Source organism: Culex pipiens, chromosome 1 (assembly GCF_016801865.2).
Source record: "Culex pipiens pallens isolate TS chromosome 1, TS_CPP_V2, whole genome shotgun sequence".
In the NCBI taxonomy this organism is placed as follows: Eukaryota; Metazoa; Arthropoda; class Insecta; order Diptera; family Culicidae; genus Culex; species Culex pipiens.
Window position 1 is genome coordinate 88,696,762 of NC_068937.1, and position 23,905 is coordinate 88,720,666.

Here is a 23,905-nt window from a genome sequence, read left to right on the forward strand (position 1 = left end):
GCCAAATTTGTATGGAAATTTATATGGACAAACTAATGATGCAAAATGGCTTCTTTGGTCATAGGGAAGGCCCCCACAAAGTTTGAGCCAAATCAAAAAATACAAATAAAATCCATTTCCGGTTTTGGTAGAGAATTGCTCCCATGAGTTATATATTTCAGAAAAAAGTTCGTGTAAATCTTTGTCGAGACAAAATGATGCAGCAACATAATTAATACAGATTTTTTCCAGAAGAGACGCAGACACTGCTTAAGCAATGTGGCAACCGGGCGATACGCATGCAAGGGGGTGTGGCTGCCAATCCCCCGCATGGTCAAACCAAAATTCCTACGCATGCTGCGCGACCCTCGCGCGTAAGCAAAAAGATCCGGCCTTTGAGGTTATGCAAAAATCACCCTTTTTTGTAGCTACAAAAAAACTTTTTCTTGGCATAACTTTAAAAGTACTTCACTAAACAGAATAAAATTTAATAGGGTCTTAGGGGACCCCAAAACGAACAGAATAAGGCGGATCCGGCCAAAATCGGTTCAGCCAGTTCTGAGATAATCGTGTGGAAAAAAAATCATGTCTACACACATCCCCACAGACATTTGTTCAGAATTTGATTCTGAGTCGATAGGTATACGTGAAGGTATATCTAGGAGTTGTATTTAAGAAGTTCATTTTTCGAGTGATTTTATAGCCTTGCCTCAGTGAGGTGAGGAAGGCAAAAACCCACACAAATGTTGAGCATCAGTGTATAAAATATGATATATAGAGTTATAGTAGTAGGACACTATCGAGCAGTTCTCTAGGATTTCGGTCATTCGATTTTTTTTGTATTTTTTAATCCGACTGAAACTTTTTTGGTGGCTTCGGTATGCCCAAAGAAGCCATTTTGCATCATTAGTTTGTCCATAAAATTTTCCATACAAATTTGGCAGCTGTCCATACAAAAATGATATGTGAAAATTCAAAAATCTGTATCTTTTGAAGGAATTTTTTGATCGATTTGGTGTCTTCGGCAAAGTTGTAGGTATGGATACGGACTACACTGGAAAAAAATGATACACGGTAAAAAAAATTGGTGATTTTTTTATTTAACTTTTTAACACTAAAACTTGATTTGCAAAAAAACACTATTTTTAATTTTTTTTATTTTTTGATATGTTTTAGAGGACATAAAAAACCAACTTTTCAGAAATTTTCAGGTTGTGCAAAAAATCTTTGAACGAGTTATGAATTTTTTAATCAATACTGATTTTTTCAAAAAATCGAAATATTGGTCGCAAAAATTTTTCAACTTCATTTTTCGATGTAAAATCAAATTTGCAATCGAAAAGTACTTTAGTAAAATTTTGATAAAGTGCACCGTTTTCAAGATAAATCCATATTTAGGTGACTTTTTTGAAAATAGTCGCAGTTTTTCATTTTTTAAAATTAGTGCACATGTTTGCACACTTTTGAAAAAAATATTTTTGAAAAGCTGAGAAAATTCTCTATATTTTGCTTCTTCGGATTTTGTTGATACGATCTTTAGTTGCTGAGATATTGCAATGCAAAGGTTTAAAAACAGGAAAATTGATGTTTTTTAAGTCTCACCCAAACAGCCCACCATTTTTCAATGTTGATATCTCAGCAACTAATGGTCAGATTTTCAATGTTAATATATGAAACATTTGTGAAATTTTCCGATCTTTTCGAAAACAATATTTTCAAAAATTTCAAATCAAGACTAACATTTCAAAAGGGCCAAACATTCAATATTACGCCCTTTTAAAATGTTAGTCTTGATTTGAAAATTTTGAAAATATTGTTTTCGAAAAGATCGGAAAATTTTACAAATGTTTCATATATTAACATTGAAAATCAGACCATTAGTTGCTGAGATATCGACATTGAAAAATAGTGGGCTGTTTGGGTGAGACTTAGAAAACATCAATTTTTCTGTTTTTAAACCTTTGCATTGCAATATCTCAGCAACTAAAGATCGTATCAACAAAGTCCGAAGAAGCAAAATATAGAGAATTTTCTCAGCTTTTCAAAAATATTTTTTTCAAAAGTGTGCAAACATGTGCACTAATTTAAGAAAATGAAAAACTGCGACTATTTTCAAAAAAGTCACCTAAATATGGATTTATCTTGAAAACGGTGCACTTTATCAAAATTTTACTAAAGTACTTTTCGATTGCAAATTTGATTTTACATCGAAAAATGAAGTTGAAAAATTTTTGCGACCAATATTTCGATTTTTTGAAAAAATCAGTATTGATTAAAAAATTCATAACTCGTTCAAAGATTTTTTGCACAACCTGAAAATTTCTGAAAAGTTGGTATTTTATGTCCTCTAAAACATATCAAAAAATAAAAAAAATTAAAAATAGTGTTTTTTTGTAAATCAAGTTTTAGTGATAAAAAGTTAAATAAAAAAATCACCAATTTTTTTTTACCGTGTATCATTTTTTTCCAGTGTAGTCCGTATCAATACCTACAACTTTGCCGAAGACACCAAATCGATCAAAAAATTCCTTCAAAAGATACAGATTTTTGAATTTTCACATGTCATTTTTGTATGGACAGCTGCCAAATTTGTATGGAAAATTATATGGACAAACTAATGATGCAAAATGGCTTCTTTGGGCATACCGAAGGCACCAAAAAAGTTTCAGTCGGATTAAAAAATACAAAAATTAAAATTGAAGAAAAAAGACCGATTTCGTAGAGAATTGCTCTATCCTTTTTTGGTATGCACCGTGGTCTTTTGATGAACCTCCCTCCCCATCCCTTCAAAGGACCACGTGGTTCAAAGATAAGGCCAATACTTAAGTATGTAACAAGATATGTATTAAATACTTGAAAATTTCTTAAGAGTGAATAGACCGTTTTAATGTCTTCAGCGAAATTGTACCATGAAACTAAAATGAGTTTACATGAAGTTGAAATGTTCATGGCATCGGGAACCAGGAAGAAATAGCTAAATCTGCATTATTTTTAATTTTGCGCCGCAAAAGTTCCCCTTTTTGTTTGCCACGAAGATAACTTTATGATAGTTTTTGTCTGTACATGCTCGTGAGGCTTCTGAAAAATACGACAGTGTATAAGAAAGCTTAATACATAGTACCGTCATCTGGGGTGAATTAGGGCAGCTATTTTAGTCAGGTATTTGCCCTATAATAAATCAACTAAAAGCTGCTGATTTTAATCAGACTGTAGTCCCGATTCACCCCAGTTGACGGTACCTACTCAAAGCTTGTCTAAAATGCAAGGTTAATCTTCTTTCAGTGGCTTGAAACACCATATTTTTTGGGATTTTTTTGGGAATATACATTTTATTTGAAAATGTAAATTGTATATTACTCAAATTGGGTGGGGTTGTTTTGAAGCATCAGGAATTAAAAAACTTACATCTTACTTAATTCGATAATGCAAAATGACGAGCCAACCTAATGCAGGCTTTATTTTCGGAACATTGTGGAGGTTCGTAATTACTAGAGTGATACACACTGTGGTCATTTTTCGTCAGCTACAGGACATAATCTCGATATTTTTTTAAAGCCCAAATCCCAAGCACAAGTACTATTGGCTCAATGCATTTTTTTATTTTTAAAAAAATCTTAAATCTTGTTGTCGTTTTACTGGGAACATCATTGCTGAGAATGTTAAAATATTCCTAAAATCGTCTATCATAACTTAAAAAGATTGAGTTCAAGCACTTCTGACAGCTAGTTGGGTCGTTAGCTCAGTCCAGGTGTAGGAGTCGTCTCCCTGGATCCTGCCTCGGTAGAGTCGCTAGTTGGCAGTGGGACTCACAATCCAAAGATCGTCAGTTCGAATCCCGGATTGGATGGAAGCTTAGGTGTAAAAATAGGTTTCGATTGTCTCACCGTTTCAAACCTTGGAACACCTAGTTTCGAGTAGGAATCTCGCAATAGAGAAAGCCAAGGCAATGCTGTAAGCGAGCGTTTGATTTCAGATTTTTTCAAACCATCAATAATAGTCAAATGTGATTTAAAAAAAAAACTTTTGCAAAGTTACCAACTTTTTTACGTTGTAGCGAAGTGGAAAGCCCTTATATATTTCGCAATTGATCGAAAATTTTTACATACTCATTTTGTATGACCAGCCCCCTTAATTGTACAGAGACTTGTATGGATAAACTAATCGCTCCGCTTCGCTTCGCTAGGAGACGATGATTTTAGCGAATTTCAGACTGGAATTCGCCATGTGACAGATTACCCAGGAATTGATAATTGGGAATAAAACCAACTCCACCTGAACTGTTCCTCAACACCATGACAGCCATGCATTGCCGGCCGCTCCTATCTCCACAAGGAATCCAGGGACAAGGAATTTGGATTTGGAAGATGGAAAGTGTTGATGCTCCATATTTTTAAGGGGTCAAGGTAACATCTCCACGCTGTCTCCAAGTTAGTTTCATTCATCCAATTAAAAAAATGAAAATTTTAAAATCGCAATAAAATCAAATAAAATTCATCAGGAAAAAAAAGCCATCGCAAAACAACGAACAACTTCAGTTTTCTTGAGAATTTCCCGTTAAAAGTGTGCATCCCTCCGACGACGACGATCATTAAAACTATGCCATGTTTACAAAACACGGTGTCAAATTCGATCGCGCGCGCCCGCAAACTCCCCGCTGTTGATGCCGTTTGCCGTAACTCTGCGGCACCTGTCAGCAATCCATAAAAAAAAAAAACAGACACAAACAGCAGACAGCATCCGAACCAGCTGCCTGCAAAGAGCGCGATTGATCTACTTCGCGGCTTTCATCGTGGAAAAAGAGCGAGGGAGAGAGAGAGAGAGAGAGATGAGCGTGGTGGTCATCGAACCAGAGTTAGTTGGCGGTCGGTTGCAGAACAAGCAGAGGCCATTCGGATGGTCGCGAGTGTGCGCTTCCGCCAAGCGATGGGTTGTACAATCCACTTTTCACATCTTCACTATCGTCGCATGGAGACTGCTGCTGCTGCTGAACTGTCGCTGAAGTTGTGTATGAAGTTATCTAACGTGCGTGATGCAGTGGAAAGTTTGGCTGGAAAACACATTTCACTTTCGGTGGAATTAATCTTTCCGGTAGGCAAAATGTACGCTAGCGGGAAGTAAAAGTACTGAGACAGTAACATTTTGACAACTGACTTTTTCGCAAACATTCTTCGGGGGAGTAGAGAATAGAAAAAAAGTGGTCTGTTTTGTTTTGGATTTTATTTCTGTTTTACAATTTTGAATGACTGTGCTTTTACTATGCTTTCTAGTCGATATGAATAAAAGTAGTACTATTAACATTAATACTCAAATTAAAACAGGGTTGTAAAATTTTTAAAATTCATGGCTCATCAGGTTTTTTGATTATCATTAGTTTTATTAGTAACTGAGATCTGGCTTCAAAAAGGGTATAAATATCACTTGAGTAGCCATAACTTTTGATTGGGTTGCAAGATCTTCAAAATTCATGGGTTATCGGGTAGGCTATTCCAGCATTCACCCAACAATGGTCCATCAATTATTGATTTGGATATAATTTTCTGTAATTCTGTAATTCTGTAATTTCGGAATACATTCGTCCGGCTTCAGCTGAAGATTCATGCTGTCCCATGTTGCATGTTCGAGTGCAGACCTACGGAAAACCTTGCCGCGAGGAGAGGTGAGTGAGAAGTACACGAACCACCTACGACATAATTCCTCGGGCGGCCCAGGTCAACTCGAAGTTACCCCAGGCACCCCCAGTGCAGGACACATTGGGGGTAGAAAGCGGATAGATATTTCAGTGAATACAATAATTATGACAATATAGTTTCATATAATCCTTATTCCTTGATCTTACCTTTTGACACTATCAAACCTAGCAATATTACTATTGCATCTTACCATTCCCTTTTGATAGTGTCAACTTCAAACCTTCACTCATTGTGCAATTAACACATAATTTCCGCTATATTCTTCATGCGGAATCTTCGTCTAATTTCTTCGCCTTATTATCACTGAACCACGGCGCGATATTGTTCTCACATTTTTTGAGCTTCAACGACCGATTGTTATTCACGCACTTATAAAAATACTTGTTCTGTTTCGCGGCTTTGTGAAAAATACACGTGTGTTGGCTTATACAATGACTTTTTCGGTCATCGTATGCTCGCAAGGTACATGAAAGAGAAAAAGAGAAAAAATGGGATAAGTACAATGTAAAATAAAATCGAACATTGGAACAGACTAACACAGAAAGAAAGAATAAAGAAACCTTATTTTGCAACTAGACAGAAATACCAACTTGTAACGAGAAGTTTACAAGAAAACAACTGAAGTTGTGAAATATGGGACAAGACAAGCAAACTAGAATAGTTAATATATATAATAAAACAGATTGAACGTACCTTTAATCATATTAATAACAGTTATGCCCAAATTTCTTACCAATTTTTTTCAGCAGTTACATTTCTACAATAATGTATTGCGATTCCAAGTTTGAAGAATAGAGTAGTTAAAGTTTGTGAGGTAAGGGACAAGTTATAGCAATAGCAAAATAAATAGATGGATAGATTTTAGATTTTACTAAATTGTATCTTAAAAGAATAGTAAACATCTATCTTGTTTTGAAAATAGCCAATGCACCAATTGCAAACATACAGCATGTCACGTTCACACCGTATGGAGTAAATGTGATAAGCTATATGTCCACATTCGGGGCACCACCTTTTTTCAAAATACAGGAAATGATAGAAGGAAGACCCCTTCTGTATGGTGGAAGATTTCTGCAACACCTTGGATTCGGACCAGACATTTTGTCTGAAATAAGAGAGAAAGACAAATATTAAAATTGTGGTATTATCACTAAATCCTATCATCCTTTCACCCCCCAAGACATGGTCTATCCTTCGTGCCTTCGTGTCTTGGGTGATGGCGAATTCTACCTTCTTCAATGATCTTCGGACCACCTCCAACTAGAATTCACAACAGGACCCCCCTCGGCTCCAGTTTACAACATGACAGCGACGAGAACACAGCCGAATGGGAGTTGACAGTATCAAATGCATGCTATACCCTTTGCTTTGCTGGATACTTACTAATAGCAAAGGGCGAGAGTCCTGCGACTCTCAGCAATCATGAATACTGCCCATTTGCCACAATTATTGATTTGGATATAATTTTCTTCCAAATATTTGAGATCCGGCTAATATTACTTAACTTCCGTAGTTACTTTACAAAAGGGCGAAACCTTGGCTGTAAACAAATAGTCTATCCCACTTAAGTGACAGTTTTTTTTTTGAGTGAGAGTGGGATAGGCTGCTTGTTTACATCCAAGGTTTCACCCTATAGTAAATTTATTTGTAACTTGCATAATTTTTGAAGTTCTTACCTGAAGTTTTAAATTTTCAATATTGATTTATAGGAGCTCCAGGGCGGATAGAGTGAGCACGGTGCTCAATATATCGTTATTATAAAAAAAAGGAAATCCGAGATTTCGTGCTTGCCATTTCATTAGGGCACAAAACTTTTTTGGACCAGAGTGTGTCCCTTTCACACCTTATGTAAACTGTCATTTGAGTGAAAGGGATACACTATTGTTTACAAAAGTTATGTGCCCTTTTGAAATGTTAGGCTCCATTTGTGTTTCTATAGATTCGTTACGCCATAGCGTACCTCTGGGCAAAAAAAACCTTCGCTGATGTAGTTTTAGAGATACACCCATTTTAAGATGATATTGCCGAACTCTTCTTATTGAAAATCGGACAACTTTTGGCCTAAATTTGTTTTTTTTTGTGAAACGTTTTCGTGATTTGTTGGTCAAATTGTACTCACGTTGATTGTAGTTTATAAACTTTTAACTTTACGTAGATTTTGATTTAACAGCGGATAAAGTTTCGATACAAGATCAGACGGGCAAGTTATTGGTACACTGTACAATTCGGCTTTTTGAAAAAGTTTGAATCACAAAGCGAAAATTTCAAATGATTCATTTTTGTCGCTTCGTGGAAATGACAAGATAACTATTATTCACTGGTTTTTCTCTCAAAGTGAAAACAGTACCAAGTGGACCATCCCAAAAATGGAAGCACGGACAGATATTGCACCTGGTTTTTGCAGCACACAACCTACCTTGGAATGCAGTTGGAGGGCGTTCGATCTACTTCCCAGGCCGCAAATAGCTTCATCGGAACAGGCTTGGTCATGGCCATTCGCTCGAACTTGGTCACTTTGTCCGTCATCTTGCTGCTGGCGTTCTTCGTCGTTGCTGGGTGGCTGCACCGCGCTCGGGCTTTAAATTATATCTAAACTATCCCTTTTCTATTTTCTGCTCTCACCTCTCACCTAATCTGTGTTTGTGTGTGATTGCACACCAACAGACACACATACACACACGAACATTCATTCACCACTTGTTTTCTTCCTTTTCGTTGCCGTCACAGATGAAATCTCCGGGGGCTAGTTGGCAGCTATGGCAACGGGGAATGATGGTTCCTCGCGAGCGAAATTCTTGCCACCAAACCGCCAAACAGCTGCTGCTGGCCGCCCCTGCAAATCTTGGGTTCTTCTTTTGCGCGTTGCAATTGCCCCAAGGCCCGTCACTAGGACACTTTTTATGGGCGTGCACCGCTCGGAGGAGGGCCCATAATTTGCTGCTCCCAAGTTAATCCTTTCTGCAGCCCAGCATCATCATCGTGGGTGGGGGTGTTTCTTTTTTCATTCACGGCCAAACACTGCCAGACTCCCGGAAGGAGGTAATCCGCGATCGCACACACAAACACGCACACCGTGCCACCTTTTGATGAAATCGAATTGAATTTTCCTCTCGATTGTGGCAAAAAGTAGGCGGTGGCGCAATTTCTTTTCACTCTCTCTCGTTGCGTTACACCATTTTTTCCGTAGCTTGCTATTTCAATCGAAATGCATTTGCTCGCAACCGAGCCACTTTTGCTCTCTTATCACAAAGATAATTTCCGAATTTGTACACAGCAATTTGCAAAATTTTCGGAACCTCACACACACAATTCTGTTATGAATCTTTTTCCTCCACTTAGAATCTTCCTCCCTGAGACCGGGGAACAATTCAACCCAAAAAGAAAATCACTCTAATTGCAGGGCGCGACCAAACATCACCCAAAGAATGCACAAACCCGCACAAACACCGTTTACTTCTCTGGTCACAACAATTAACGGGGCACCGATGCCAACAGCTACTGGCTAGCTTTCTTTCCTATCCTTAATGGCCACACAGAAATCTAGAGACGGCTGGCTTAAATCGGGCACTTCCCCTCGAACTTTTCACATCCGTACACAAAGAAAACTGCGATGAAACTGAAGACTTTTTTATGCTGTTGTCAAAACTGTCAGTTGTCAAGTTTTGCAATATTCACCACAGAGAACAGAAATAAAAACTCACCAAACGACAGAGTTGCCATTTGAACTATGTCTGTATTACGGATATTTTTCATTTCTTAAAACGAAAAATCTGTAAATATTTTCTACTCCTTCCCCCCAGTCACGAAATATTCTAGCAGAGCTGGTTCTGTCATAATCCTGCTAGAACGGTGGAACACTTCTGCTAGAATGCTCTAAGAATATCCAGCTCTCTGAGAATTCTGCTAGAATCCTGCTAGAACGTCGTGACTGGGCCACTGAGAATATTGTACGATCAGTACCTATAGGCTATAGCTGGACTCGGTCACTGGAAACGACCGGCGGCTCAGTGACCGACGAAATAGGCGGCGGGCCAGATGCGGGCATAAAAATGTCAAAATCTCTTCCCCCCTCACTTTGTCTCACCATCCCACATTAACTCAGTGCGGACGTTATGCATCGGCGGCCGTTACTGATCGTGTGGTCCGCCCTAGAACCGCCCTGGCGGACCGAGGGCGGGCCGCCTGGGCGGTTGAAATTTGACATTTGAAATTTTTCAATTTCGTCCGCCCTCCATCCGCCTTGGCGTGCCATGGGCGCATCGCCTGGGCGGTTCAAACTGATCGCTGAAATGTTTCAATATCGTTCGCCCCTCAATCGCCGCGGCGAGCCAAAGGCTGATTGCCGTGGCGGTTTGCATCTGAAGGAATTTATTTCGAATTTGACATTTCAGTCAGTTTTCAACGAGCTTCGGTGGGTGTTGTTATTTAATCGGTGACTGCTGATTTTCGTTGTTAAGTTTGTGTTGGGAGAAGTGTTGTGTTGTTTAGATTGTTAACTTATGTAAACAAACAGTTGAAAGTGCGTTTGAAATAGTGATTGAAGGTTGTTTTGCAAGAATAATCGTTATTGTTGGTGTAATTTATGTGACACCCCTTATAAATATTGTTGGCAGATGTGCAATCATTTGGAATACTTAGAATTTGATATGTTTCATTGTTGTTATGATTTGATTTATTCTTTTTTGTATGTTTGTATGGAAATTTGAGGGCTTTTGTTAATTTGATTTGGTTAATCGCGGTGGATTTTCTTGAAATAATTCGAACTGTCAAAAATCCACCAAAACATCTACCACATTGATCACACAAAAAACTGTGGTAGAAAAATATCCACCGGTAGATCCTTTGGTGGATTTTTGACAGTTCGAAATATTTCAAGAAAATCCACCGCGGTTAACCAAATCAAATTAACAAAAGCCCTTTGGTGTACATTTTGGTAAAAAGTATTTCTTTCCCAAGGAAACCTCTTGAAGAGTATCGAGGTGGCATTTACAAAGCGGATTTTGTGCCAATGTTTACTCAATTAATGTTAATGTTTTTTTGTGTGAATGTTAACACTCCAAAGGTTGCGGGTTCAGTGCCAGCAGTGGAGGCAATTAGTGGTGCAGAAGCGATTTTTGTCTTTCTTTTGTTTGACGTTTTTTATGTGTGCATGATGCAGGACGTGGGTAGGAAGTAATTTCAATTATTTTCAATTATCAGTTCAGCGGCAACAATATCATTTAAAATTGTGTTTAATTTTTTTTCAGCTTCCTGGATCATTTATAAATGAACTGCTTATATGTATTTATCTATTCTTCATTTGATTTATTTTAATGTTTATATCATTCCTATTCCTTGTCCTTTTTTCTACCATTCCTCCATGCCATATATGATTAAATTTCATGAACTAACGACAGTTACTGAAATAGCAATGGAACCGTCTGAAGAATTTTTCTTTAAAATATATTTATCTTTCTTCCAGCTTCCGGGAATCTTCTTCAATTTTAATGCCTACATTTATCTATTCACTAGATGATTTATTTAAATGTTTATATCCTTCCTTATCCTATTCCTTTTCTTTCAGCAATGGAACCATCTGGAGCATTTGTCTTTTTAATTATAGTTGTTTGTTTTGCAGCTTCCCGGAATCATCTTTAAAATTACTGCTTATTTGTATTTATCTTTTCACTGTAAGATTTATTTTTATATTCATATCTACCATTCCCCCATACAATATATGATCAAATTGAATGACAAGAAAGAACATGGGGTGTAATCTACTAGGATACTTTCTTCGGATTAGCTGCGCTTGTGTTTGATTATATTAGAGTATGAATTGTTAACATTCAATACGTTGCATGTTTATATGTAAGTACCAATAATACATGAACATTTTAAATAATTAAGTTTTTAAGAATTATTTAAAGAATTATTTTTATTTGCAGGAAATGGAAAATCTTCGCAACAAGTTTGCTTATCAATATATTATTTTGTTTCTTTATTTTTTTTTCATCATTTCACCTCAGTGAACTAACAACGCACGTAAGATGTATTGAGAACAAAATTATTTTGAAAATTATGTTTTTTTCATATTTTTGTTTTATTTCTAAATTTCAGCACACAAGAATCTACAAAGATCTGCATTTCTTGTATATAAGGCACTTTGTGTTTTTTTTCAGTTTTAGATGAACTTGAAAAAACACTATCAGAATCCTGAAGGAACCTGAACGGGTATTCTGCTTGGGCGGATGAAATATGTGGGTAATTCTCAGCCAACTCACACAGCAGTTGCCCCGACCCCTCTTCGATTTGCGTGAAACTTTGTCCTAAGGGGTAACTTTTGTCCCTGATCACGAATCCGAGGTCCGTTTTTTGATATCTCGTGACGGAGGGGCGGTACGACCCCTTCCATTTTTGAACATGCGAAAAAAGTGGTGTTTTTCAATAATTTGCAGCCTGAAACCACAGACAAACAGACGTGACTCTCCATACAAATTATTTTTGAAATCCATCGTCCTTCATCAAACCACCAAATCACGGCGACGCCAGCGCTGCCTGGTGAGCTGATGCCGAAGCGCAGCCCAAACATACCAATACAAACCCATTACTGTCATGTGTCATTTCAGTGTATGCGTGAGACAATCAAGCCTTAACGATTGTAAACATCAACAGCTGATTGAATTAATTTTGTTGTAGCTGATCGTCAGTACTCAATGAAAACAATAAAAATTAACACCGGCGGCCGAAGGTGACGGTGGGTCGGTTCCGTTCCCAATGGCAAAACTTCATGAGCCAATCATGCGGCAGCACAAGCAACGACGCACCTCAACCGCAACGACAGAGACCAAACTACTGGTACTCCCCGTTGCTTCCAAGTTCTGTCGAACATTCCTTCTCCACCGAAACCTCGAAACCAAGATATAAGAGGTCATGAAAATACCAGTAGTGGCCACCAAAATAGAAAAAAAATCAATTCAAATCTACCGGAATTGATCCCCTTGATGGGCGTTTGGGAACATCCGCGGGAAACGTGTCCACGGCGCAGTTAAGTTGCGTCAAACAACAACAACAAAAAGTGGCGAATGAGATGGAAAAAAGTCGCAAAGATTCCAAAAAACGCTGCCGCAAAATCTTACATCGAAACAGAACAACTGTTGATGAAGATTGGCAGTGGCACACACAATCGACGCAACATCGCCAAAAGGCCAAAAGGACGACCAGCAGCAGCAATCCACGAAGTATAAACAGGTTGCTCCGAAGGGACGCCGCATCAGCAGCCTCGACATCGGCAGGCCTACCGGGTTAATAGTGGGGCAAAAGGTATGTCCTCGCTAGTCAGTCGCTCATCTGACCCTGGCCGAGACTGCCCCAATCTTGTCCCGCAAAGAATGGATTGTGGATAGAATTCCTATTTTTATTGTTTTCATTTGCTGCCACGTGCTCCACGCTCAACTTTACAACAACAAAAACACATCACACACACTGAGGTAAGACGGGCGAGCTGTCACGACCGCAGCGCCATCAGCGCCGGGTGAGTGGATGCCGAAGCTAAATTGCATTTGAAATAACCGTTTTTGGCTCGGTCATTGAAGGACGATGGTTCCGCACTCGAGTGTCCCGTCTGTTTGTCTGTGCTGAAACGGTAATGAGATAGAAATTCGGTGTCAAAGGGACTTTTATGTAAAATTAGACGCCCGATTTGATGGCGTACTCAGAATTCCGAAAAAACGTATTTTTCATCGAAAAAAACACTAAAAAAGTTTTAAAAATTCTCCCATTTTCCGTTACTCGACTGTAAAAATTTTTGGAACATGTCATTTTATGGGAAATTTAATGTACTTTTCGAATCTACATTGACCCAGAAGGGTCATTTTTTCATTTAGAACAAAATTTTTCATTTTAAAATTTCGTGTTTTTTCTAACTTTGCAGGGTTATTTTTTAGAGTGTAACAATGTTCTACAAAGTTGTAGAGCAGACAATTACAAAAATTTTGATATATAGACATAAGGGGTTTCCTTATAAACATCACGAGTTATCGCGATTTTACGAAAAAAAAGTTTTGAAAAAGTTGGTCGTCATCGATCATGGCCGTTCATGGTCACCCGCGACAGACACGGACGACGAAACAAAGAGAAACGCAAAAAGTAACTTTTTCAAAACTTTTTTTCGTAAAATCGCGATAACTCGTGATGTTTATAAGGAAACCCCTTATGTCTATATATTAACATTTTTGTAATTGTCTGCTCTACAACTTTGTAGAACATCGAAAAGTACATTAAATTTCCCATAAAATGACATGTTCCAAAATTTTTTACAGTCGAGTAACGAAAAATGGGAGAATTTTTATAACTTTTTTAGTGTTTTTTTCGATGAAAAATACGTTTTTTTGGAATTCTGAGTACGCCATCAAATCGGGCGTCTAATTTTACATAAAAGTCCCTTTGACACCAAATTTCTATCTCATCACCGTTTCAGGCTGCAAATTATTGAAAAACACCTCTTTTTTCGCATGTTCAAAAATGGAAGGGGTCGTACCGCCCCTCCGTCACGAGATATCAAAAAACGGACCTCGGATTCGTGATCAGGGACAAAAGTTACCCTTTAAGACAAAGTTTCACGCAAATCGAAGAGGGGTCGGGGCAACTTTTCCCGATTTCGTGTGAGTTGGTAGAGAATTACCCATGTATGAATGGCGAATCGAGGGCGGGCCAAGGCGGTTGGGGCATTTTGGGCGGATGAACTTTATATAGGGGGCGGATCGGGAGCGACCCGCTGGCGAACCAACCTATAGGGGCGGCCGAACCGTATATGAGAGGCGCATCAAGGGCGAGCCAAGGCGGATGGGGCTTTTTGGGCGGATGAATTTTATATGGGGGGCGTATCAAGGGCGACCCGCTGGCGGACCAACCTACAGGGGCGGCTGAACCGTATATGAAAGGCGCATCAAGGGCGAGCCAAGGCGGTTGGGGCTTTTTGGGCGGATGAACTTTATATAGGGGGCGGATCGGGAGCGACCCGCTGGCGAACCAACCTATAGGGGCGGCCGAACCGTATATGAGAGGCGCATCAAGGGCGAGCCAAGGCGGATGGGGCTTTTTGGGCGGATGAATTTTATATGGGGGGCGTATCAAGGGCGACCCGCTGGCGGACCAACCTACAGGGGCGGCTGAACCGTATATGAAAGGCGCATCAAGGGCGAGCCAAGGCGGTTGGGGCTTTTTGGGCGGATGAACTTTATATAGGGGGCGGATCGGGGGCGACCCGCTGGCGGATCATCTTACAGGGGCGGACGAACCGTATATGAAAGGCGGGTCGAGGGCGAGCCACGGCGGTTGGGGCTTTTTAGGCGGATGAACTTTCTATGGGAGGCGTATCGAGGGCGACCCGCTGGCGGACCATCCTATAGGGGCGGCTGAACCGTATATGAGAGGCGTATCAAGGGCGAGCCAAGGCGGTTGGGGCTTTTTGGGCGGATGAATTTTATATGGGGGGCGTATCAAGGGCGACCCGCTGGCGAACCAACCTACAGGGGCGGCTGTACCGTATATGAAAGGCGGGTCGAGGGCGAGCCACGGCGGTTGGGGCTTTTTAGGCGGATGAACTTTCTATGGGAGGCGTATCGAGGGCGACCCGCTGGCGGACCATCCTATAGGGGCGGTTGAACCATACAAAACGGCGTATGTGGGGCGGATGAACGGCGGGTAAAACATTTCAAGGCAAACCTGGGCGACCCCGGGGCGAGTCGCTGGCGGACCAACGTCACGATAAAAAAACTGATCGTGCGCCAAATTGTTGCAAATTTTATCCGCCAGCGGGTCGCCCGTGGTCCGCCAAATCAATCGCTGGCGGATCGCCAGAGCGGTTTGGCGGTCCGCCAGCGGACCGCCGGCGGGCTGCCCAGTCAATGTGGGATCCAGCTGCAGCTTTGTTGACAAACAAACGGAGCACGCGGTCGCTTGATGGCGGCATCGAGCCAGAATTAGGGGTGATCATGTGATTAAAAATGAAAGTTTTTTCAAGAAAAATAATATTTTTCCGACCGAATAAAAAAATTGCGAGCATGTTCAAACAATTATTCCTGATGTCGGAGAAGTGATAAGAAAGCAAAATTTTAATCCATAATTTGTCTATAAATTGAATTTTTTCACTCCAACTGGGATCCCCTAGGTCTATCCACGACCGTTTCCAATGACCGTGAGAAGATGCCAGAAAATCCAGCTATGAGCTAAATTCACAATATTTATACTCAAAATCAGAAGTATCCCTCAAAAGTGTACATTCTATCCTTTTTTCCTCAAAAAGGATACTGTCTATTCTTTTTTCATGTTCACCCGGCGACACCCTTTTAAAGGGTATGTCAAAATCAGTAAATTTCCGAAGGGTGACGCCGGGTGAACTTGAAAAAAGGATAGAAAGTATCCTTTTTTAAGGGAAAAAGGATAGAAAGTACCCTTTTGAACAATAGTATTAAGCGTGTTTGCCTCTCACTCCAGCAGGCCACGATCTCTCCCGTCGGAAGGGCAGTAAGTGTTGGTTCCGGCTTATGGTCGATATTATAGGGCAGGAGGTGTCGTTTTGTTGCATGGAGGGAACGAGAATGTGATAAAGCTGAACCGGCGCCACCGACAGAAAAGTTCAGAAATTTTTAAGTAAAATGATTATATTTTGCTCTGTGGTCACAACCACAACCAGCCTTGACAAATATGCAAAAGATCCCGCGCTTATTATGCGCTTATTTTTAAAGTTTTGAAATTAAACATTTAAAATAATGCCTTATATGGTTAAAAACGTTACTTAAGCCACCTTTAGGTGGTTGGTGCCTTCCTCACAATTAGAGGTTAATGCTATCCAAAATAGACACAAAAGGGCGGATATTTCAGAGCTCTATCAATTTGACTCATTATTCATACCATCAGATTCGGTAGTCAGATCTTCATAATTCAGGGCACTTATGCGCTTTAAACTTATAATAGGATTGTCAGATCTTGAATCTTTTGGAAAGGACTTTTGATTACTTATCCAAAGATAGGTCGCATGATAGATCCGGACATCGTTTTTTTTTTTTTTTTGAGATCCGGTCTCCAAAAAGTTCACAAATAACGCATAAGTGCTTATAACTTGGGATGTATGGTATGTATGGGAAGGTATTTTGATAACCTATACAATGACAAGTCGCATGATATATTCGGTTAACGTGTTCATCAAAATATCTTAGATCTGGCCTTCATTTTTTAGCATAACTTTTGATCTAATCTAATCTAATCTAATCTAATCAGACCCTAGCGCAGCCAATCTTTCGAAGGGATCCTGGAGAGTGCCTTAGGTTAGATGACGCCTAGCACTCTTCTTGTCATTTATTAACATTTGTAGTGCGCCATTGCATTAGAATGCATTGAAACATCACAAGCGTTAAAGCGGCCAGGCCTACTGCGTAAAGCCGTATCGCAGAGATGACTCGTAATTGGGTTGAGTTTGAGCACAGAGTGTTCGAACAACAACACAATTTTGAATCGACAGGGAAGGAAGAAGCGTGGGGACACACCACCATACGCTCCGAGATTTTTGGTTGTATTCGTTGGGAGCACCATGCTAAGAAGGTTTGGTACTCCGGGACCCCCTGGGATGGGACATTGTATTTCCACGAATGCCCTGGACACTATTTGCCGTGGTTATAGCGCCACAACTCGCTCAGTTCATTTTTTAGCATAACTTTTGAAGAACTTAACTAAACTTTATGATTTTAAATATCAACTTATGGCACCTCAAGCCGGATCTAATGAGACCATAACAGACAAATTCGGTTGAGCCAGTGCCGAGATAATCCAGCGCAATTTTTTGATATCAACATCCCACCACACATACAGACATTTGCTTTGATTCTGAGTCGATTTGTGAAGTGAAGGTGGGTCTACGAGGTCGAATTAAGAAGTTCATTTTTTGAGTGATTTTGCCTTTCCTCATTGAGGTGAGGAAGGCAAAACCATAAATCTAGATTACCTTTCCAAAACAAACAATGCGCCATATGTTTCCTATGTACACAGGACCTTTGAAAAAGTAAGGAAGGTTTTTTCTGTTATAAAAAGTTCTCGAGTTCTTTTTTATAAAGGTCCTATAAACATAAGAATCATAATAGCTTATACCTTTTCAAAAAAAACTATAGATGTCCCAACATCTTTGGCTCCGAATTTGGCATGATTTCCATAAAATAATCTGCAACTACCAGCATTAATGGTAAAATATCTGTAAACAAATTTATGTTTAAAAATTTGGCATCTCTGGCTACTGTGGTGAATTCAAAAAAATCGTCTAACGAGGGGTATATTTGAAACTGAATGCAAGAAATATGAAGCAGGGTGTCTGCAAAATATTTTTTTTTTTGAAGATTGATGTTTTAAATGGTCGTGCTATCGAGATGTTAAAAGTGCAACATGGAGTAGTTCAAATCTATAGTTTTTTAAAAAGGTCCTATAAGCTATTGTGTTTCATATGTTTATAGGACCTATTCAGAGGATTCAGAGTCTCGTTCCTCAGCTAGAAGAAGTCGTGTTTTGGTTTTCGTTGCGCGGCAAAGTGCTTTCAGATGGAGGTGGAAGAGTCCTCCGATGGGGACGAGTTTCGTTCCGTAAACGGAACGCGGAAGCGGAAGAAGACCAGCGACGGAGTCGTTGTCGGAAATGGCCAAGAGGAGCATCTTCTCAACAACAACAAGTTCAGCCCGCTGGTGAAGAACAACAACAACAATGGTAAACAAGCCGGGAAAGGAGACGTCCCAACGGTACCAGTGGTTCCAGTGGCCAAGAAACCACCACCTCTGGTGGTAAAGAATATAAGCTGAGGAGTGTAATGTCGCCGTGCACAACCAAGTCAAGTTACAAGCTTACTCCGTTTGGAATTAAATTGCTGTGTTCCTCCGAGGAACGTTTTGAGACCGCGCGGGCCCACTTGATTGGAACTGCTTGCAGCTGGGTCATGGAACCAGGAACTGTCACCTCAAGGGGCGGTGCAACAACTGTGGGGGTCCCCACAAGACGGACGAGCGCGAAGTCCAGGAAGCCCATCCAAAGCGGTGTGCCAACTGCTCTGGAGCCCACGAAGCTACGGACCGCAGTTGCCCCAAGCGTTCGGATTTCATCCAGCGGCGACAGCAGGCGTCGAAACCAAAACCGCCGGCAAGGAAGGCGGAGAAGCAGAATCCAGCAGTTCCGGCGTTCACGCCGGCGGAGTTCCCTCCGCTGCCGGGCGCAGTTCCGGACGGAAAATCGAAGGATCGCCCTCGACCCGCAGGAAGCAGTGGCACCCGAGACGGTGGAGCTATTGATCGATCCTCGGTCCTAACCTGGTCTTAGCACCTAAGAGGACCTAATAAAAATAAGTTTAGAATAAAAAAATAGGACCTATTCAAAAAATACTCTAGAAATGGAACTGCCTTCGAATGAGCGAATCCGAATTCACTATTCGGAACGATTGACAGCTCTCAAAAGTACGACACTACGTACTCGGAAATCGTCGAACAAAGGGATTGAGATGTAAACATAATTAATTTAAAAAAAATGCTAAAATCTGTGATGAAACGCTTTTAGGTTCTGTTAAGTAACCGATAGAAATACATGTTATCACCCTATCACGCATATCCATGAAATATTACAAACAAGAAAAACGCGTTCAGTGAAAAAAAAATGTTTTTTTTTTTTGTTGAACCAGTCTAAATTAGGTTGAGATGAACAGACTTTTCTGGTGTCCAGTACAAATTTATTGAATATTTTTTGACATTATCTTAGCTTTTTGATTTATAATCGAAAATTATTTTGGTGCACGTCCATTCGCCGGCCCGCAGGATCTAAGTATAAAATAATCACAAAATACTTTTAATTATTACTAAAACTAAGCCTAAATCTTAGTCTTTCAGTCATGGCTAAAATTCACGATGCACTTAAGCCGATTCAGTGGCTTATTGGCAGCTGGGAATCGATCAGTGCAAAAGGGCACTTTCCTACAATCAAAGATTTTACCTACAATGAAGTGCTAAAATTCGAGTCTGTCGGTCAACCAATTCTTAACTATGAGGCTCGGTCGAGACACTCCGTCACCGGTGCTCCGATGCATTTGGAGAGCGGATTTCTACGCATCAAACCAGGCTCGAATCAGCTAGCGTTTATGGTTTCACACAACTTTGGACTTGCCGTTCTCGAGGAAGGAATCGCCACTGCCGATGGCCTAGAGCTGGAATCTAAGTCCATCAATCGCATGTCGTTTGCGAAAGATCCTTCGGTGAAATGCATCAAAAAAGTGTACAAACTAAACGCAGACGGAACTCTGGAGATTCGGACGGACATGGAAACGAGCAACACTGCCTTTACAAATCATCTTGTTGCGGTTTATAAGAAAACAGAATAAAATATATTTGGTACAGTTCAAAACATTTCCATTTTACGGCAAATAGTAATAGCTGTATCCGTCAGCATTGCTTGAGATGAACCATTGCGAATTGTGTTGAGATCCTGGAATGTTGTGGATGGAATTGTTATTGTTGGAATCCATGCTATAAGCAGCAGATCCAGATGGTGGTGGGTTGTATGAAGGCGTTTCATAATAATATTCTGGTGCCTTTGGTGAGGGTGTAGTAGGATACTGTAGTTCTCGTTGTAGGTGACGAATGTATTGGATAGCAAGTCTGAAAAATAAAACGAAATTTACATTCATACTAAGAAAAACGAATTTAAATTTGTAATTTTTTATTTTTTATTTCTCAGTCATAGATAAACTCCACAAATGCATAGAGAAATTAAAGATGATAGTTGTGAATACAACTTATCTTAAATTATTCTTTTCATCTGAGGATAGTAATCTGTTACATGGTGTTCTAAGGATGGGTATTTACCGTAGGCATTCAATTTTAGAATATTTTTTCCCAGAAGGCTTCGTATGTGGCAGCTTAGAGCGAAGTTGGTCGAATGCTTTATTCATGTCCCTCATTCGAGTACGCTCACGATCGCATGCAGTTTTCTTGTAATCTAATAAGTAAATAAATAGAGAATTTCATGGAATTCAATTATTTTTTTAAATTTTATTCAACCGGTATAACGTGTCTCAAGAATTATATTTCAAAAACATGTACGGGAATTACCTACTCAAGTCCATGTACGCTTTTCCAAATTCAATTGTGTTTTATAAAACGGTTTAGATGAGAGTTTTTTTTTTAATTCGGTTTGGTTTTGATAGCCACTAGGTACGTTTCTTACAAATATCAATCTAAAGTGTACAAATTAAACTGATTACATCAAATTGATTTTTAGTGAGGTTACTTTTAAAATACTTCATTTGAAAAATATACAATTAAATGTTTATTTATCTAAGATTATGACCTTTTAAGAAAATTATATTAATTTGAGGTTAAGTTAATGAATAGTTTAAAAAAAAATGCCAAGCAATCAGAAAAATATTTTTTTCATCAAAATACACATACACACCACCAAAACAAATAAAGTGTTCTGGATTTATATTTTTACAGCATATGAATGAAAATGTTATAACACCGACCAACACATTGAATTTTTCAAAAATATTTAGACAAGGCCGACAGGTCCGTTGAAAAAATCATGACACTTTGATAGTATTGAAATAATCTTATTCATCAATGTTTGCATGATTATAGTCAACTAACTATTAAAACATTTGAAAATTAATGAAAACTACTTCCTGAGGTTTTTTAAACAAGCACAGAACAATTCCATATCATTCCGTTTATATGTAATTCGTATCTTTAATTCTGCAACACAATATTCAACTTATTAAGGTTACCCCGATTTACAGTAACTTTTAAGGGTGCACAGCAACCGAAGAAGTTGTTGTCTTCTTATTCCAAATTTGTCAAACTTACGGACCCAATCCTGAAAGAATCTGATTGTCAAAATGGTCAAACTTTATTGTAAATAACTTTGAAGACTGTAATTTAGGGGATGAATAAAAAATCATATCGATAGTTCCCGTATTTTTGAAGGTACTAAAATGTCTGTAACAGAAATCTGGGTGCAAAAGCGATGGTTGATGTGTACCGTTAAATTATAAATTTTAAGCTTGAATTTTCCAGAATCCATGAATACAAATTCATGACTTGTTATGACCGATGCCATTCGTAAACTTGAATAACAAAATCAGGATTTCTTGAAACAATATGAATTTAACTGGGATTTTGGGCCATTTTGGGGGAGTAGTTGTGAAATAATCTTTGAAAAAGATTTGCAATGGCCTTAGCAATGAAAATGATTTATATGGTGAAATTAACAACCGTATTCAATGTTTGAAAATCTCCATCAAGGCAATAGACTAAATTCATTACATACGTAACGGGTAAAGCTTATTTTTGATTTGTAAGAATGTTTTGTACTAATTTGTTATGAAAATATAATTTTGAGGTGTTCTTCAACGCTCGGTTCGCGAGAACACGTTGATCAATCGAAAAAAAAGGATCGTGCATTTTTTGATTTTTTTCATTAAAATTAAAACAAACAGCAAAATATTCCTAGTGCATGTATTGTTCGTTTAAAGGTAAAATCAAACTAAAGCTTCAGGACCAAGGTTTTTCAAGAAAAATCCGGAATATTCGTTGTCTTACGACAAATTTGACAATAAAAAAGCAAGATAAAACACAATCAAAGTTTTATGAACATAAAATTTACGCTCTTTTTAATATGTTCTGTGCATTTTTTCAAACCAATTTATTTCAGAAAAGGCAGATTATAAGATACCTGTGAATTAAAAATCACTTATTTATGGACAATTTTTAAAGAAATAATGAAATCAATTGAATCTAATTTAAGTTTAATTGTCATTAAATTATCTGATTTCTATCATCCTGCATATCTCACTTTTTCTATTCAATTACCTTTTTCAATTTCAAGCGCACGTTTCTTCCACAAACTGGTATCGTACGGACTGAGTGTGGTCACTTTTCGTTGAGCACCGTTCCCCACAGGATCGTAACTGGCTGGCTGGAGACACTCATACGATTTAGAACTGAAATCACCACTACTTTCGTATCCAATAGGTTCACTAGTTCTACAGCATCCCGGATCCTGAGATCTAGCGTAATTGATCGTAAGAACCGAGTAACTCTTTCCACTTCCGGAGGGTTCAACTTCCAGGAGATTTTCCGGCGGTGATGCAGTCGGCGGAGGAAAATTCAGGATACTTTCGTGTGGCGTTTGCACGTACAGTGATTGGCTGATGGACGACGATCGTAATACACGTGGCTCACTTTTGTCATAGCTCATCCCTGCTGGTAGATGGCGCTCGTTGCTACTGTCCACCTCGACGTCTAACGATGAATTGTTGGATGAAGTTGTTGGGTAGTCGCGATCGTTACTCAGATCGATTGGAATTATGTCGGCTATGTTCATCGCTCGCCACCCAACGAAAACACTCGGCGTTTCGATAAACAATAACTATTTATCGGGAATTTATACTTCAGAGGGTTATAAAAGGTTGTTTAGAAAGTGAGGGAAGTCTGTTCCGTCGCAATGTGTGATTAAGAATGAAAATAACAGTCGACAGGTCGTCGCCAAGTGGTCTCAAATCTACTTTACTCTGGATAACGCTGAGCCACCCACAGCAGGCTCCAGTTGTAAGTCGTAATAATTCAACACACAACGTGAAAACAGAAGATGAGGAAGGTGATGATGATGAATGGCGGGCAATGATCTAGAAAGAAAACACGTGGTCACCTGAAAAGCCACCCAGAAATCCTGCCACCTTTAACCACGGAGAGCAAAAAAAGGGACGGAAACGAACGTGTGACAAAACATGCGTGGATAAATGTGAGAGAACAGAAGCAAACTAATGTTGCTCATTATTCTAATATCGTGCTACCAGTACAATTGAACTAAATGGAAATATTTTTATTTGCTTTTCTTTGCGTTACTTCTTGGGTACACATCGGAGGAATATCTTTTTATTTTCCTCTCTTTTTCCCCACCAAGACGTGACAATTGTGTGCACAAGTGGTTTTGAATCGCGGATCGACATGAAATAACTCTAGTTTTAGACACATCTCATTATTTTCTTTCATTCGTTACACTGTACGGCGGTGATCGTTTCGCTATGGTACAGATGAATAAAGATCGTCAGAAAAGGATTAGTTGACAAAGTGTAACATTTTCAAGATTAACGAATGAATCAGAATTAAAAAATAATACCATGCTCAAACAAATATTTTAAAATTTCAAATGAAATATACACTAAAAACGAAATATCTATTTTG

At 39.2% G+C, this 23,905-nt stretch overlaps 3 protein-coding genes across 5 annotated transcripts in view; 1 reads left to right on the plus strand and 2 right to left on the minus strand.

Annotated features, from left to right (window-relative positions):
* Window positions 1-9,281, minus strand: part of LOC120427716 (phosphofurin acidic cluster sorting protein 2) — a 44,981-nt gene extending 35,700 nt beyond the window's left edge. For both annotated transcript variants that reach the window (XM_039592618.2, XM_039592614.2), the window contains exon 1: window positions 8,086-9,281. In XM_039592618.2, coding sequence (XP_039448552.1) covers window positions 8,086-8,195 — 110 coding nt within the window. In that variant the 5' untranslated portion in view covers window positions 8,196-9,281. The remainder of the gene's footprint in view (window positions 1-8,085) is intronic.
* A 10,050-nt stretch (window positions 9,282-19,331) lies between these two features.
* LOC120427720 (peroxynitrite isomerase THAP4-like) lies at window positions 19,332-20,058 on the plus strand. The gene is made up of 2 exons (XM_039592624.2): window positions 19,332-19,490; window positions 19,548-20,058. The coding sequence occupies exon 2, from the start codon at window positions 19,558-19,560 to the stop codon at window positions 20,041-20,043; it is 486 nt and encodes a 161-aa protein (XP_039448558.1). The 5' UTR covers window positions 19,332-19,490; window positions 19,548-19,557; the 3' UTR covers window positions 20,044-20,058.
* LOC120427718 (uncharacterized) lies at window positions 20,050-23,719 on the minus strand. Of its 2 annotated transcripts, XM_052706767.1 has the most exons (4): window positions 23,370-23,685; window positions 22,532-23,110; window positions 20,528-20,660; window positions 20,050-20,320 (listed from the first exon to the last, which is right to left on the minus strand). In XM_052706767.1, the coding sequence occupies exons 2-4, from the start codon at window positions 23,043-23,045 to the stop codon at window positions 20,077-20,079; spliced, it is 891 nt and encodes a 296-aa protein (XP_052562727.1). In that variant the 5' UTR covers window positions 23,046-23,110; window positions 23,370-23,685; the 3' UTR covers window positions 20,050-20,076. The 2 variants fall into 2 exon arrangements, with proteins under 2 accessions (XP_052562727.1, XP_039448555.1); XM_039592621.2 differs by lacking the exon at window positions 20,528-20,660 and having other exon boundaries at window positions 22,532-23,719.
* Between the last annotated feature and the right edge of the window lie 186 nt (window positions 23,720-23,905).